This window comes from Prunus mume, linkage group LG8 (genome assembly GCF_029339155.1).
Source record: "Prunus mume cultivar Tortuosa linkage group LG8, ASM2933915v1, whole genome shotgun sequence".
NCBI lineage: Eukaryota > Viridiplantae > Streptophyta > Magnoliopsida > Rosales > Rosaceae > Prunus > Prunus mume.
Genome location: NC_142705.1, coordinates 12,848,299 through 12,865,704, shown reverse-complemented (window position 1 = coordinate 12,865,704; position 17,406 = coordinate 12,848,299). Strand labels below are relative to the sequence as shown.

At 35.1% G+C, this 17,406-nt stretch overlaps 3 protein-coding genes and 1 pseudogene across 4 annotated transcripts; all 4 read left to right on the top strand.

The window, feature by feature from the left end:
- Positions 1-560: 560 nt before the first annotated feature.
- LOC103339328 (defensin Ec-AMP-D1-like) lies at positions 561-1,274 on the top strand. The gene is made up of 2 exons (XM_008242597.3): positions 561-718; positions 851-1,274. Exons 1-2 carry the CDS (start codon positions 655-657, stop codon positions 1,042-1,044), a joined length of 258 nt encoding a protein of 85 aa, XP_008240819.2. The 5' UTR covers positions 561-654; the 3' UTR covers positions 1,045-1,274.
- A 3,853-nt stretch (positions 1,275-5,127) lies between these two features.
- On the top strand, positions 5,128-5,990 carry LOC148914748 (defensin-like protein 2 pseudogene; annotated as a pseudogene). Its single transcript, XR_016122908.1, has 3 exons — positions 5,128-5,139; positions 5,290-5,461; positions 5,593-5,990. The product of XR_016122908.1 is annotated as a defensin-like protein 2 pseudogene (transcript).
- A 3,655-nt stretch (positions 5,991-9,645) lies between these two features.
- On the top strand, positions 9,646-12,585 carry LOC103339327 (transcription factor bHLH130-like). The gene is made up of 6 exons (XM_008242595.2): positions 9,646-10,686; positions 11,321-11,424; positions 11,507-11,674; positions 11,882-11,947; positions 12,047-12,115; positions 12,199-12,585. Exons 1-6 carry the CDS (start codon positions 10,128-10,130, stop codon positions 12,271-12,273), a joined length of 1,041 nt encoding a protein of 346 aa, XP_008240817.2. The 5' UTR covers positions 9,646-10,127; the 3' UTR covers positions 12,274-12,585.
- Positions 12,586-14,630: 2,045 nt separating this feature from the next.
- On the top strand, positions 14,631-17,093 carry RABA4D (RAB GTPase homolog A4D). The gene is made up of 2 exons (XM_008242594.3): positions 14,631-15,146; positions 16,487-17,093. The coding sequence occupies exons 1-2, from the start codon at positions 14,920-14,922 to the stop codon at positions 16,926-16,928; spliced, it is 669 nt and encodes a 222-aa protein (XP_008240816.1). The 5' UTR covers positions 14,631-14,919; the 3' UTR covers positions 16,929-17,093.
- The last annotated feature ends 313 nt before the right edge of the window (positions 17,094-17,406 follow it).

Below are 17,406 nucleotides of genomic sequence, written 5' to 3'. Positions count from 1 at the left end.
AATGAAGGAAACGAAAAATCCAATACATTTAATAAGGGTAAGTAAATTTGAAAAACAAAAAGTAGTATGTGTGATGCATTAATGACATTGTTTTAAGTGTAATGAAATTGACACATATCATGAGAAGAATGGATAAGGTCCAAAAGAGAAGGTTAGAGAGAAGGTTGCTAGCATTCTCTTTGGCGCTTTTGTGTGTCAAATTACAAATGATTAAAGAGTTGACACATCCATCTAAAAAAAGAAGAGTTGACACATCACCTATACTAGAAAGTTAAATAGAATCTATCCAACAAAAAAAAGGTTAAATAGAAGGTTAAAGATTTTCTAGAAATTCTTATTTATTGTCCATATGACATGTTAGTTTAGTTACCCAAAAAAAATATGATATGTTAATTTAGGTTTATCATCCATGTAGGCACAAAATGGGCTAATTTAGTGTTAGGTGATAATAACAAAGGTTAAATTTCCATCCACTCTCTATTTTTGGCGATGTACAGCCCTTTACGGAAATGTAGTTAATTTGCTTCATAACAACTCTATATAAAAGGCCTTGGAAGGTTCACCTATGAATCAAGGCATCTTGAATCAACATTCAACATCCCTTTGTCTATCTTTCTGTTTCACGCGCGCGCACGTACACACACAAAATTCAAGATGGAGGGATCTAGACGTGTGTTTTCAACTGTCTTCATCCTCGTCTTGCTCCTTGTGGCTATTGGTATCTCTCTCTTTCCTCATTTTAATTTCATTTTTATATTTGATTAGTGGCATATTTCTTTCCAATGCTGGAAGATGTTTCAAGTTTGAATCCACCTTCTCTTGTTAATTTTTATCGATGAATGTTTGGCAGGGACGGGTCCAATGGTTGCTGAGGGCAAGGTCCCAACAAAGGAGAAGTCAGGGACTTGTGAGTCTCTGAGCACGAAATTCAAGGGATTTTGCTTCCGATCAAGCAGCTGTGCAGATGCTTGCCAAAAAGAGGGCTTCATGGGAGGCAAATGTCCTGGCTTCAGGCTGAGATGTACATGCACTAAGAAATGTTAGTGATATAACACACTAACTTATTTTGGTGCATGGGATTGAGAAGATTGAAAATTTATTGCTCTTTTTTTGTTTTGTTTAAAAGAATAAATCACTAACCCTAATATAAATTTTGGGGTTGTGTCTTTGTTTTTGTTCTTATGTTATTTTGTAATCAATAAAACAAAACAAAAATATCATTCTTTTTTTAATGTAATGATATTTTTTTCTCTCTATACAAATGTGATATTTTTAGCATTATTCTAAAATTTTTACCAATGTATAATGTTGATTATACTATTTGTAACATTAGGGGTTGCTTTGTTAGTTTTTAGAGGCCATGAACCAACTCTCACTCACCTCAAGCCACAGAGATGCAAAACGTAATTGATCCAAATTAGTTATATGTAAAACAAAGGAAACTTTCATATCCACATCACTAAGTGACTTAATATGGCGCACAAAACTGTTTTTTTTTTTTGGGAGAAATTTTAGGATTGCATTTATAATTTAGCTAAAAAAGCCACTAGCTATAAATGAACATTATAATAATGGAGCAGTCTAACCTCAAAATTAAAACAATCTGGTGCGTCTCCACTAACAATCACTCAGGATCGAAAAAACTCTGATAGGCATCCCAACTAAGATTGTAAACTCAGAATAATCAAACAGAGATAAAGCTTGAAAAAATCAAGCCTTAACAATAGAAATAAAACTCTCACAAAGGAGAGATGAAAAGCTCTCACAAAAAGTAGAGATGAAAATCTCTCACAAATGAGAGGTGAAAAGCTCTCACAAAAGAAGAGGTGAAAACTACACAGACAACCCAAAGAGTCTCTGTGACTTATTCCGAACATAAAGGAACCGCAAAAAGGATGGTGGTGGAGATCCGACTCCGAAGCGCATGTGGAGATCCGACGCCTAGACGTAGCCACCTGTGATGGTTGGAGGAAAATCATAACAAAACGAAGACAAACAGGGAAAACCTTTTGTCTCTGAAAATGAGGGGAGAGAAGAGAGGGAGGAAGAGAAGATGGGAGAGAGGAGGAAGAATAGTGGCTTCCTCCCCCATCAAAGTGAACTTGTCATTTTCTTATTGGTTCTTAGTGTGTTAAAATTTTATAAGAAGCAATTAGTCATTAGAAAATGATAAGTGACTATTTTTGGGTTTTTCTCTCCAAATAGGCTCTAAGAATTTTCGTGTATATCCATGTTAGAATGGGTCTACTTGTGGAAAGCCCTTTTTTTTTTGGGATTTAACTACAACGATCCTTGAACTTATATGAGTTTCATTTTGATCCATCAATTCTCGCACGAGTTCTAATTTAGTTAATTCAGTATAATAATAAAAAAATTGTTTGTTTTTTTGAAGATTATTGCATCCAAATTATTAGTTTTACTCCTCAGTTTTACCGAATTTGAAAAAATAACTAAATTGGAACACATACGAGATCTGAAGGACCAAAATAAAACTAGATATAAATTTAAGGATCATTGTAGTTAAAAAAAACCCTTGAATTTTACTAGCAAAATGAAAAGCCAAGAGAATAATTATGAAAAATATATATAAAGATTATGCATGTGATATTTCTAGTTAGGTGGTCACTGCACCTAGTGGATTAGATTCCACATTGAGTATCCATATCGATTGGTAATTGTCTTTTGTCAAGACAATAGAAAATGATTTAATTTTTACAATAATTCTTGCATGCTAATCAATTACCATATCCGAATAAAATGACATAATATATTCTTGCCGGCGACTTATAGTTTGCATTCATGTTTGTATTCGACTCGACTCACAAAGATTCAGAAGCTTTTTAAACCAAAAGGAAATTGAAGAAATAAAAGGAAATCTTATATAGGAACATGATTGTTTTGGCATAAAGTTTAGGCTGGAGGCTATGATTTCAGCAACTTCTTTTTGTTACCAACAAATACAGAAAAGGGTGGGGTAAAGTAATTAAAGGAGGCACTTCAAAATAGTGGGACATTTTTAAATTAAAAAAAAAAATCAAGGGGCAAGTCCATTTAAATAATGCTTGAATATGTACTGTTAAGTTTTCTTTTTGAAAATTAGTGATAATTGTATTCAATAATTGGACACAAAGATCAAATACTCATAAAGGGTTAATATAAAGATGTATGCACAATAACCGCAGAGGGTTAATCCGTATATAAGAGAATACACTGGTGACATCGCACAACTTATATGTCCACTAATAGCCCTAAAAGACCAAATATATTTCAATGTAACAGTCACATGCCTGAGCAAATCAAACATGTAATACAACGCCCAAAATTACAAATACAACGACAACTAACTCTCACAAGTAGAGACTAAAACACAAATAAACACCCAACTCACAAAGAGTTGTTTGTTTCAGTATTTTAAAAAGTAGGAAAATTACCCTTAAAATTATAAATTATTACACCATTGGCCCTTTTGTGTGTCAAATTACAAATGATTAAAAAGTTGACACATCCATCTGAAAAAAGAAGAATTGACACATCACCTATGACATGTTAAATTGAATCTATCCAACAAAAAAAAGCTCAAATAGAAGGGTAAAGATTTTCTATAAGTTCTTATTTGTTGTCCATATGACATGTTAATTCAGGTAAATAATGGCATGAAATTGACACCAACTCACATCTAAAGCCACCTATTGCCAATTAAAGGATAATTCTAAGACCTCATCCAACTGACTCCAACTCATATTAATTTTCACATGTAGTTGAATGTTTCCATTTCATTATAAAGATTGATGCCACGTTTTCAAGTTAAAATAATTATAATTATAAGCTAGAAAGATATATATATATATATATGTATATGTATGTATCTATGATAAAATAGAAAACTATTTAATCTTCAATATATATATATATTAAATACGGATCTTCACAACACCCAACTCACAAAGAGTTGTTGAAATCATGTACGGTCAGTTCCAGGGGCGGAGCCACACTGGGACCAGTGTGGTCCCGGGCCCCCACTCAATTATTTTATATTTTAAAAGTAATATATTGTTATGTATTTTTATATGTATATTATTTCAAATACTTACGTTTTGATATGTACCCACATGTGTTGTGATGGACCTATTAAAGCATAAGGATGTGCTTCAAATTGCCCATTGCTCAGCTGGTTGTTGTGCACTCCAAATGTACAGATTACTTTATTTCCATTTTCAACATTTAAGTAAATGTCTTTGTCCTTTTACTTTCATTTATTTTTATTTTACTCCATTTATTTAAGTTTACAATGTAAATAAGGAAATACCCCCTATTTAGATTCAAATAAAAATACTAAAAAATAAAATTCCCACCAAATCAAAATATGAAAAATCGGTTTTAGTACAAAATACGATTTTCTAAAATCCTATAAAATCAAGTTTTCTTATTTGATGTGTAAAGAATAAAAGCCACAAAAAATTATCTTGAGAAAATGATTATTCCAGAAAACATTTTTTCATGTATGATATGAATGCATGAAGGGACCTAAGGTTTTTTTTTAGTTTGTGAAATTTTGATTTTTTCTTTCTATTGGTTTTAATGGGGGAAAAAGCTTGAAAGATATTTGCTAAATCGCTACTCTTTGTCTATCCCTTGCAATTTATCTTGCTTAGAATGTATTTGTCTATTCCTTTGTTGAGGACAATTATGATTGCAACCAATAAGCAATATTATTCTTGACATATATATATATATACTATTTTTCGTATGTATTGTGAGTTCAAATTTTTTTTTATTCTTTATAATTTGTAAGAGGCCCCCACACACATGAAATCCTGGCTTCGCCACTGGTCAATTCTAAACTCTCATCAACCATAATTATTAATTAATTGTGATTTGAGGCACACAACAGTTTGGTTTCAGTATTTTAAAAAGTAGGAAAATTACCCTTAAAATTATAAATTATTACACTATTGGCCCTTTTGTGCGTCAAATTACAAATGATTAAAGAGTTGACATATCCATCTAAAAAATGAAGAGTTGACACATCACCTATACTAGAAGGTTAAATAGAATCTGTCCAACAAAAAAAAGGTTAAATAGAAGGTTAAAGATTTTCTATAAGTTCTTATTTGTTGTCCATATGACATGTTAATTCAGGTTTATCATCCATGTCCGCATAAAATGGGCTAATTAAGTGTTAGGTAAAAATAACAAATGTTAAATTTTCATCCACTCTCTATTTTTCACGAGTGTACCGCCCTTTACGGAAATGCACTTAATTTGCTTCATAACAACTCTATATAAAAGGCGGAAGGACGTTCACCTTTGAATCAAGGCATCTTGAATCAACATTCAACATCCCTCTGTCTGTCTTTTTGTTTCACACGCGTGCATATACGCATACACAAAAATCAAGATGGAGGGATCCAAACGTTGTTTTCAACTGTCTTCATCCTCGTCCTGCTCCTTGTGGCTATTGGTATCTCTCTATTTCCTCATTTTAATTTCATATTTATATTTGATTAGTGATATATCTCTTTCCAATGCCGAAAGACGTTTCAATTTGAATCCATCTTCTCTCATTAATTTTTATCGATGAATCTTTGGCAGGGACGGGTCCAATGGTTGCTGAGGGCAGGGTCGCAACAAAGGAGACGTCAAGGACTTGTGAGTCTCTGAGCACGAAGTTCAAGGGATTTTGCTTCCGATCAAGCAGCTGTGCAGATGCTTGCCAAAAAGAGGGCTTCATGGGAGGCAAATGTCCTGGCTTCAGGCTGGGATGTACATGCACTAAGAAATGTTAGTGATATAACTTATTTTGGTGCATGGGATTGAGATGAATGAAAATTTATTGCCCTTTTTTTTTGTTTTGTTAAAGAGAATAAATGACTAAACCTAATATAAATTTTGGGGTTGTGTCCTTGTTTTTGTTCTTATGCGCTAATAGTGCGTGAGTTATTTTGTAATCAATAAAATAAAATAATAATATCGTTCATTTCTTAATGTAATGATACTTTTTTTTCTCTGTACAAATATGATCTTTCTAGCATTACTTTAAACTTTTTATCAATGCGTAATGTTGATTATACTATTTGTAACTTTAGGGGCTGCTTTTGTTAGTTTTTAGGGGCCATGAAACAACTCTCACTCACCTAGAAGCCACAGAGATGCAAAACGTAGTTGATCCAAAATAGTTATATGTACAACAATGGAAACTTTCATATCCACATCACTAAGTGACTTAATATGGCACAAAAACTATTCTTTTGTAGATATTTATTCAAAAGCTCATTTTAGCATGACATATTATACAAAAACTCATATAGAGTCGATTTGGAGAGAAAACCCCAAAGTTGGCCACTTGTCATTTTCTTATGGTTCTTAGTGTGTTAAAATTTTATGAGAACCAATTAGTCATTTAGAAAATGACAAGTGACTATTTTTGGGTTTTTCTTTCCAAATAAGCTCTAAGGAATTTCTCGTATATAATATGTCATGTTAGAATAGGTCCAGCTGTGGAAAGCCCATTTTTTTACCCACGTCACAGAGAAAAACTTACCTATATTGAGGATATCACGGTGGTGCTATCCCGAGCCAATCACCCATTGCTTTGTGTTTTAACAATGTGTGATAGACTTGGATATCGCCACAGTGACATTCCCGTTACATGTAAGTTCTTCTCCGTGTCACAAAGTGATTTTATAATCCAAATCATGTACTTTCACGTGCCTTCAAAAAATCATTCGTGAAAACAAAAGAACAGCCAAATTATTATAAATAAATAAAAAATTCTTTTTTTGTCTGAAATTTTACTAAGATGCTCTATCTTCTAGTATCTTGGCCTTTTCAACAAAAAAAACTAAAATTCATATATATTCAGTGGTTTATGCTCATGTCGTCATTAGATAAGACACACAGAAGAATAAATTCTCCTTTGATTTTTTCTTTAGTAATGCTCTTTCTCTAATTATATAGTAGTAGGTTTTGGTCGACAACAATGCAGAAAATATTCCAAAATTACGACCCCAAGAAAAAAAAATAATTTAATTATAATTATAATTTTGGATTTTGGATTTTTTTTTTGTAGCAATGGTCCTCAACTATACTCGGAGTTACATTTTTGTCACTCAATTCCAAAAATAATTACAGAGATCACTCAATTAGGTGTTATGTTGCATGATTAGTCCCTAATGGTAGAACTAATGCTACAAATAATTACATAGGTCACTCCGAGTATAGTTGAGGGATCATTGTTACAAATAACCCTTATTTATTTATTTTTTATTATTTCGTTTTTATAAATATTTGGAATGAATTTTCAAGTTTACCCATGGATTTAAAGGAAAAATAGACAGACTTGACAAAAAGGACTAATAATGCAACACCATACATAATTGGGGGACCTCTGTAGCTATTTTTGGAGTTGAATGATCAAAATGTAACTACGGGTATAGTTCAGGGACCATTACTACAAAAAAAACCTATAATTTTTTAAGCCAACGACAAAACCAAATGAAGAAAGAAAGAAGATGCATTTAACAGACAAGAGAGGTTCTTTGGAAAGGCGGCGTCTGTGGTTTTAGAGGCAAAAGCCAAAGCCAGAAAATGACGGGAAGAATCGGATGCACTGAATCGATTCTCACGAGACGAAGGATGACTTCACAGCGTACCAGAAGTTATGCCCTTCTTATCCTCGCCACCAGCCATCGTTCGTGCCATAGCTCTCACCACAACTTGACACTATTCTTCATGCACTATTTAGCAAATTATATATATATATATAATATATATAATCCAAATAATTATTTCTCTCTTATTTCTCTCCATGATGTCAACTATTTTACACCAAACCCTAATCGTACACATTCGAAATTGACGTCATATTTATCTCAAAAGTTCTTCATAGTGGAATAATTTCTCAATTATTGTTCAATTTAGGGTATGAAATTTGAAGTCTCCTTTTACATAATGTAAGAAAATATAAAAATCTGTTTGATTGTTTATGATGTCGACGGACGGTCAATTATTATCATTGTTACTATTAGCAGGATTCTTGTTCTTATTTTTATATATTTGGAAGGCAAATAACAAATACAATGATTACTAATGATGTCATTATAATGTCCTTTTGTGCGCGTGTGTGTTCGCATTATAACAAGTAGAAATGGAGTTTTCAAAATGTGCATTTGAGTTCCATCTAAGTTCAAGCTATTTTGGCTAACCGGACGTATTATGACTATTAAAGTGACTATCATTTTCAAGGGAGAAGGTAAAATTGACCTATTTCCTTCAAGTAGGCAATGTTGTCTACTTGAAAAAAATAGGTATGTTGGAGCCCACCCACTTTTGTGATAAAATATGATATTTAATCTTTGTTGGGACCAACACAACTATACATTGTTGTATTGCCTAGTCACTTGAAGTGACCAAAAGAACGTGTATTTCACCCCCGTAACCTAGCAAAAATGGATACCTCCACATCCAGCGCCGCATAATCTTCACCATTCCAATCCTCTCAATGTTGTCCCTTAGTTGTCCTCCAATTGGTTCATGCTCTCCTCTAGATGCATCGATGAGTTCGAATATGGTGGATTTATGACTTCTCAATTTGGTGACGTCCATCACTACCCTCTCTTCTCTCCTCTCGAATTGGCTTCATCTTTTGGTTATAGTTGATAATCCGAAAAGCAATTTCTCGCATATAACTTGGAAGATGTGTAGAGCTATGGCACTATCACGGCTTGAGTGCTTGCACCACCTTCTTCTTGTTTCATGGTTATGTTTGTTTTGCCTTAGAGCTGTTTTGAGAGTTGTTGGTTTATGGTGGCAGATTTGTGGTGTTCATGTTTTTCTGTTTTTGTTGCTGTATTGTTATGTTGTCTTCAATTCGATTATTTTTTGTCAATTTAAATTTTGTTGATTTGTTGATATCATTATTTGGGATAGTCTTGGTGCCCCTATTTATCTGGTATTGTGGAGTACTTTTGAGCTTCCTTACTGGGTTGCTTTGTTTTGTTGTATTTGTATGCCAACTTTTTTCGGGGTGAGTTTTTAGAATGAAATTCATTGTTCAACCAAAAGAAATAAGTCACTTGAAGTGACCAACTTTTTCGATAAGGCAAATATGTAAGCAACATGTCACGTAAGTTGTTAAAATACAAATTAAATGATGTGTTACAAGAAATTATTCAAAATATATACACATTTATGAGAAAAAGACATATTTTATCGTTATTCTAAATTATAAATATTCGAATAGCATTTGCAGTTTTTTTTTTTTAATTTTAATGAGCGATAGTCTAAACTACACAGGAGGGGTGTTTTTCACACACACTAAACCAAGATGCCATATAGCTTCGAACATGAGATCTCTAATCTACAAATCAATATTATTTTTCATTGGGTTAGACCTATAATGTGGAAGTCAATATCAGTTGCACTTTAGTTTTCCTAACTTTGGGAATCAATATTCTAAATCAAATGCTTCTTTTATTGGCGTGTGTTATTTAAAACTGAAAATCACTAGGTATGTAAAATAAAGGATAATGATCACATAAATAGCAAAAAGAGGAAACCCGAAAGTACCATGTACAAAAGTAGCAAAGGGCAATTTAGCAAAAGAAGCAAAAAAGGGGGCGTTTAGGTGGTGAGAGTGAGACTTACGACTAGAGAGATCGATAGCTCTCTGTACTTTTCCATTGGCCGCATCCCAACTCGTATCACAAGCAAGAAGAAGTTAAATTCACTGCTCTCTCTCTCTCTCTCTCTCTCCCTTTCCTTCTCTCTCCAGCTCAAGATCTTCCTAGCTTTCGGTGCTATGAAAAGCTAATCTCAGGCTGCAGTCAATCTCTCTCTCTTCGCTTCATAATAGCCTCTGCATCTTTCTCTCTCTGTTTTCCACAGACAACACAGACCTCAAGGTTCCATTTAATTACGGGCCTGTTTATCTTCTAGCTAAGGTTTCTGTCTCTCAGTGGCTTACGCTTCGGTCAAGCTTAGCTTTTCCATTCGGTTGCTTCTTCTACAAGATCTTATCCCACTCTGCTTAAAATTTAAGCTGAAATTTTGCTCCAGAAAGTGAAAGAAACAAAAAAAGAAGAAAAAAAATTCCCAGAATTTTCTCGGAAAAGCTACGTGAGCAGTGTATGTATAATGGTCCTCCAGCATCAAATTCTGGCACGAGCCCATTAATTCAAATCCCACAGTGGCAAACAGAGCAACCGCAATTCATGGATTCAAATAGCCATCAGAACTTGCACTCCCAAGAGCACCAAACTCACCAACCCAATTCTGGGTTACTGAGATTTCGCTCTGCTCCGAGCTCACTGCTTGCAAATTTCAACGAGAACAGCGATTTGGGTCTCATTGGTAAAAACCCAATTGAGGGTTCTGAGTCAGAGAGATTGTTTTCTAGATTTGCGAATTACACCCACACCAACGACTCGGATTCTTGGCCGTCGAGTTTTCAAGAGTTGGACGACAAGTCTACGGTGACGGCGACGGAGAGCCGTATGAGCTCACAGCGGCAGGGCTATTCTGGGCTCCCTCCTCATTATCCGAGACAGAGCTCGTTCAATGGCTCGTATGGGTTGGTGGGTTCGGCTGCAATGAATCATCACACTCAACCCAAGGCCGTTCACTCGAATCTCGTTCGACAAAGTAGCTCCCCTGCTGGGCTTTTCTCCAACAGCTCTGTTCAAAATGGTAATCTTTTTTATGCTCTCTCTCATTAGCTTATGATTCCATGTCATTGTGTAATTTGAGTTGTTTAAAGATTTCCATTTTAGTATTAGGTTATAGGTAATGAACTTTGATTTGGGAACGTTGAGTTGAGAGAAGATATTAACAAACGAGAAACAAAAAGAATAAGAGATTGGATATAATTTGGAGGAGTGATAATAACCTCTACTAGGCCGAGTGCATTAGCCTCATCTTGTTAAGATTTCAGAGAGACGGACCTGCGGACTTTACATTCTTTAACACATTTTTTGTGCTGAAAATTTAGGATCCATGTGGTTAATCTTATGGGAAATAATCGGTTGTGAGTTCAACTTCGAAGTGGGCTAACGGAGTTGAGGAAATGACTTTAATCAGAAGATGTACTATTATGGACAACACTTATCTAGGATACTCATAGTATTGGGAAAATTAGTCCTAATTAACAGCTGATAGATCACAATTAGGTTCATTAAATAATTGAATATCTTAAAAGAAAAGTTCAGGCTATGCCACCATTAAAGGTACAGGAAACGATGGACTGAATGGTAGTAATGGAGAACTAAGTCAATGCACAGACAGCTTGGAGGTTGCAATGCTGATACTCGATTTTATGGTACAGGATTTCAATTCGGAACTTGGAATGATTCATCAAATTTTGCTGAAAATTTAGGTGGCATGCGAAGAGACCAAGATAATGACGGGAAGTTATTTTCTGTTCCTCAGGTACTAATTTGTGCTTGTGGTTGAATTTCCTCAAATTTTTTTAATGCATATTTAACTCATTCTGAATAATTTTCATGCTTAGAATGGAGAGCTTGAAAACCGGATTCATTTACTATCCCACCACCTGAGTTTACCAAAAACTTCAGCAGAAATTGCCATGGAAAAGTTCTTGCAACTCCAAGATTCTGTGCCTTGTAAAGTTAGAGCAAAGCGAGGTTGTGCCACTCATCCCCGAAGCATTGCAGAAAGAGTAAATATTTTCCTATATCCATAGCCAGTTAAAATCTTTTGTTAGTGAGAAAAATATTTTTTTCATACATAGTAACTTGGTATGTTCACCATATCACTTAAAATTTTGATTTTTCTTCGTGGTCTTTGCTCCCAAAAAGAACATTCTCTATTTACTGAATGAACCCATGAATTTAAAGATGACAGTTATGGGGTAATTTATTTACAGGTTAGAAGAACACGGATCAGTGAACGAATGAGGAAACTACAAGAGCTTGTCCCAAACATGGACAAGGTAGAATTTGATACAAGCATTTTACCCTCAGATCTATTGTCTACTTATCCTTGGAAACTCATGGCATTTCATTTTTTTTATTTATAAATTTCTTGGCAGCAAACCAACACAGCAGACATGTTAGATTTGGCTGTTGAGTATATTAAAGACCTTCAGAAGCAGTTCAAGGTATGAGAGAACTTAAATTAAGAGTGTCTGCATCGTGGACAAGCATCAGTTTTTAATCACAAACGACGTGTATTCTTTTGCAGACTCTTAGCGACGTTCGAGCGAACTGCAGGTGTTTAAACATGCAGAAGAAGCCGGTTTCAAATCAGATTGTTTGATGTGCTTTTCTGTACAGTAAACCAGGAGAGTGATGGGGGGGAAGTGGATTGAAACCACATAATATTTTCTTTTTAAGCAGTGATCATCAAGTAGAAAGTAAAAAAGAGATAGAAAGGAAGCTACAAGGTATTGTAGTTTTTAGTGGGTTTGATGTAGAAGGTTGGTAGATTTTCCACCACAACATGGAGAGGGGACCAGGCCTTGTAAGCTAGCAAGCTTTTGATTCCCAATTACACCGTATATGAAATAAACATAAAAGAAAGTACAGGACATGTTCTAATAATCCAGTCCTTTAAATTTATCATTTTCTATTGAGTGTCTTTTATTTTGAATACAAGTGATAGTTTACACTATAAGGGGGAAATGGTTTTCTCACACACTCACTACCAAAGTCCATGTGGATTTGAGCTTGAGACCACAAGACTGCAAGTTCTTTTCCACTGGACTAAATCCCGTTGGCATTTTCTATTTTAGTGAGACAGACAGAATGTGGACATTTCTATTTTAGGTTAACGTTAGTTGCTTGCTTTGTTTTAAGGGTTATGTTAGGGAGACCAACTTTATATATCAATTCCGTGTCTATCTCTAATAAAGGTGGAGTTCCCAATACAATGAGCTTCACGCTCTATTAGAGATGATACATAAGTTGGTATCTAAAGTTGATCTCTCTAACATTTTTCTTGTTTTAATACTTCCAACAAGAAATATATCGAAGAATTGATTATCCAACTCATCTGGCAAAAGTAAAAAACAAAGTTTAGCACAATCAATGTGGCGAAGAAAAGTTAGTTTATGGTAATAAATTGGTTTCCTGTACAAGATCTTTGAATTCTCAAGGCATCTAATTATTGATCCTGTACAAGATCTTTGGTTTCCTGTATGATCGTGGATACCTTTAATTATTGATGCCAACCACATATTTATGATCTGAAGACTTTTTTTTTTTTTTTTCGTAGTTTTTTCCTTTTTTGGTCACAGATATTTATTTTTGCTTTTGCTGCTGAACCTTATCCTGTTTTCAAAAGGTAAACTCAGCACTAAATATTTAGCAGCCAGCAAAACAAAATCGCAGTATCAAAGCCGATGATCTCACCATCTTGTTTGTCCTTTTTTGGAAGATAAAAAGGGATGGTTTTATTTCTGTGTAGCTAGGTTTCTTCAGAAAAAGAAAGGTCCTGCCTAAGCCTTTAGCTGGCAGACTCTGCGGACCTGTTGTTTTGGAAGAAACACTTGTATGAAATGAGAATAATATTGTTTTACTATCTCTAGCTAGTAATGATATATTACATATAATAACTTTTCCACGTGACCAGTGGCGTGCCAGGAATTCTCTCAAAGAGGGTCAACATTATTAGCCTGGAAAAATTGTGAATAGTAACATAATATATTTTTTATTGTATATTTTAATTGTTATCTTTTAAAATCATAACCCGCATCGCACAATAAATTACAAAGAAATAATTTGACATGAATCAAATCATAAAACATTGCTCAAAAGAGAACTGAATAGCTATTGAGAGATTTACTTGATTGATGGCCGATTCAATAACAAAAACTGTAAGAGAACTCAATAAATGAAAGAATAGAAAGATTGAAGTTAAAAAGGAAGGGAGTAAAGATAAATATAGGAAAAAATATATAAGTAAGGAATAACAATTAACTAGAGTTAGAAAGTTAGAAGGGTCATCTATAATAGAAACCCAAGAAAATCAAATATAACACATAACAAATGCATTTGTTGCATAATTTGGAGGAGGGTCAGCTGACCCTTGTGGGCCTTAACTGGCTACGTCATTGCACGTGACATAATTTTATTGACCGAAAATAATAAAATAATACTATTTCCGTTAAAACCAAATTTTTCTCGTGTTTTGGGGGTTTTATGATTGAAGAGGACGTGGGAGGCCTTGCAATGCGTAGACCATGGACCATGAATACTAGGGAGGCTCGTGAGCACTGTGAAAGGAAATGTAGTTTGTGTTGGAAGATATTGACTTTTATTATTTCCCAAACTATTAGCTATAAAATACTCAATCACTTCCAACATTTTTTTTCAATAATACTATGGACATCAACTTAATCACATAAATTTCTATATCAATTTATGTAGCATGTGACATGACGTCTGCGTTACAAAGTCAAGTTCAAAATAGAATAATGTGACTATTATTGGTGGTCGTCATGTAGAAAATAATGAGAATTTTTACGGGCCCTACCCATCAAACAGACGATCCAGATCTCACCACTTGTACCAAAACTGTTGTACCGGCAAGTACACTCAAAACTACTCTCACAGTGAACTTGAAAAACCGTTAATGGGACCCGTACTAGCCGATGGTTTCCCCGCCTCTAACTCCTCTCTCCCTCCCCTTCTCCACAAATGACCAAACCACCATGTCCAGCTCCTAACAAACTCTCCTCTTCCTTTCAAACCCTAATTTTACCACATTTTCCATTCTCTCCCTCTCTGTTTCGGTAATTCTCCAAACATACCCCAATCCCTGCTCTGATGCAACACAAGCTTTTCATGTTCAGCAAAATGTACCCCATGGTTGATCTGAAAACTCAGCATTGTTTCATATTGTTTTTTATGTTCCAAATTGTGGGTTTGAGAAGCAATCTGGTGTGGTTTGATCGCGGTGAGGATGTCGAATTTGTACGGAGATTACAATCAGAAAATTGATTATGTGTTCAAAGTGGTGTTAATTGGAGACTCGGCAGTTGGAAAAACACAGCTGCTCGCGCGCTTTGCTAGAAATGAATTCAGTGTGGACTCGAAAGCCACAATTGGGGTCGAATTTCAGACGAAAACTCTTGTTCTCGATCACAAGACGGTGAAGGCTCAGATTTGGGACACTGCTGGCCAAGAAAGGTGCACCATTGTCTCCAATAACTTTTCTTGTTTCATTTTTGGAAAATGATGAAAATTTTGCTTAATTATTATTTGTAGATCATCTAGGATATCTTGTTGCACAAGGCATACCCATTAAATGGATGGTAACAATAAAGGATCTGCATTTCTAGTTGGAGGGCTCCACTTGTGTTTGTTTTGGAATTGCTGTTCCATTTGTTCTTAAACAAAAATGTTTACCAATCAATAAAACAGAAGGTGCTGCAGGATGAGCAGATTTCAAGGATTGGATCTAATGTCTGGTTTCGAAAGCATATGAAATAGAATGGTGCTGCATTTAAGGTTGCACACAGCAATGATGTAGAGACACAAAACAGGTGTTTAACTTGAAGGCATCATATGTGAGTTCAGAAATTTGAGATGAAATACAGTTTTTAAGGATTTGAAGTTGCACAGTTGTTGGGGTTCTCTGCTGTGCTACCTTGAATTTATCTTGTGGCCACCAGATGCCATTGACGGATTGCAATATAACGTCCCCACCTCATTCCAGCCAGCAAGATCCTCTTTATTAGTCTTATGCATCTCATCAAGCTGCTCACAAATGGTGGTGTAGACAGAGGTCTGCCACCTCAGGAGCTGCATTTGCTCTTCCATCTTCACCTTCATGTACAACCCTCCAAACACATCTGAATTCTGTCCCCTCATTATCTCTTCGCTGTTGATTCCTCCACGCATCATCATTCTTGATCACCTCCTTCACCTAGCATCCATTTCCTTCTGACTTAATTAAAGATGAATGACTGATTTTTTGGAAACTTGCACCCGAAAACAAATCTTAATTTCGATCTAGGTTGTTACTTGTTAGGGACTCTACTAATGCACTCTGTGTGGACAGAATGAGATCTCACCGGGTTACATCTCACTGATTGCTTATTTAGGATCCATTTCTTGCTACAATCTGGTCTCAGTGGTTTCCAATGTAGATGTACTATATGGACATGGGAAGCGCTTATCGTCTTTGAAGGAGAATCTTTTACATGAGAGCTTCAAATGGATATTAGATTCTGTGAAAATTATAATTGAATGAAGCTGCTTATATATGAAATGCAGAAGAGCTTGAAACAAACTTTTAGACTCTTTTTGGCTTCATTTTCGGAAACATAGAATTGTGAAACCTCAAAATGTCCTAACAAGTGACAGCTTGGACCGAGTAATTGCAAGAAATCTCTGTAACATTTGTTGTTTGCCAAAATACAAAGAGTGCAATTTGGTTTTATTTTTTTCCCTTCCAAACTGTTAGCTTTCCGTCTTTGATTATAATTTATGGCCTCTAGAACTCATCCCCTTGATTATCTCTTCAGGTACAGAGCTGTCACGAGTGCATACTACCGAGGCGCAGTCGGAGCAATGCTGGTTTATGACATGACAAAGCGCCAATCATTTGATCACATGGCTAGGTGGTTGGAGGAATTAAGGGGCCATGCTGATAAGAACATTGTTATTATGCTCATCGGCAACAAATGCGACTTGGGAAGTCTCCGAGCAGTGCCAACTGAAGATGCACAGGAGTTTGCTCAAAGAGAGAACCTATTTTTTATGGAGACATCTGCTCTTGAAGCCACCAATGTCGAAACCGCCTTCTTGATGATTTTAATGGAGATATACCGGATAATGAGCAAGAAGACCCTTGCTTCCAATGCTCAAGATGGTGGAGATTCAGGGTTTCTAAAGGGAACTGCGATTATCGTTCCTAGTCCAGAGTCGGATGCCTCCAGGAAGGGGGGCTGCTGCTTTTCCTCCTAATTTTATCAAACTTTTACTTTCAATTTTTTTGAGGCTTAATTTCCAGAAAACAGCCTCCATATTAGTATATGGAATTGGAAGCTGTTTGTTCTACTTTTTAGAATATAGAATCTTTTGTACAAAGTTTCTCAGAATTGATGTATGATTTGGATTTTGGTCACTTCAAGCGCAGCATTCAGGAGTTTTTTGTTTTGTTTCATTTATGTTCTCATTCGAAAGGCATGGTATGATTACAATTTGCAATTTTTTGTTTCATAAATTAATATGATGCTTATTTTAATTTAATTAACTATACAACAAAGTCTCGTTCGTGAGATATGAAACCAAAACTCGGTAGGTTTTTACAATAGGGTAGAGAGCCTAGACTGTATAGCTAAACAATTGTGTTTACTCGAATTCAAAATTGATGGCTTTCAAAAGAAGCGTTGATCATAGTCGAGAAAATCAATTATTCCATAATCTAACAATTTATTTAAAC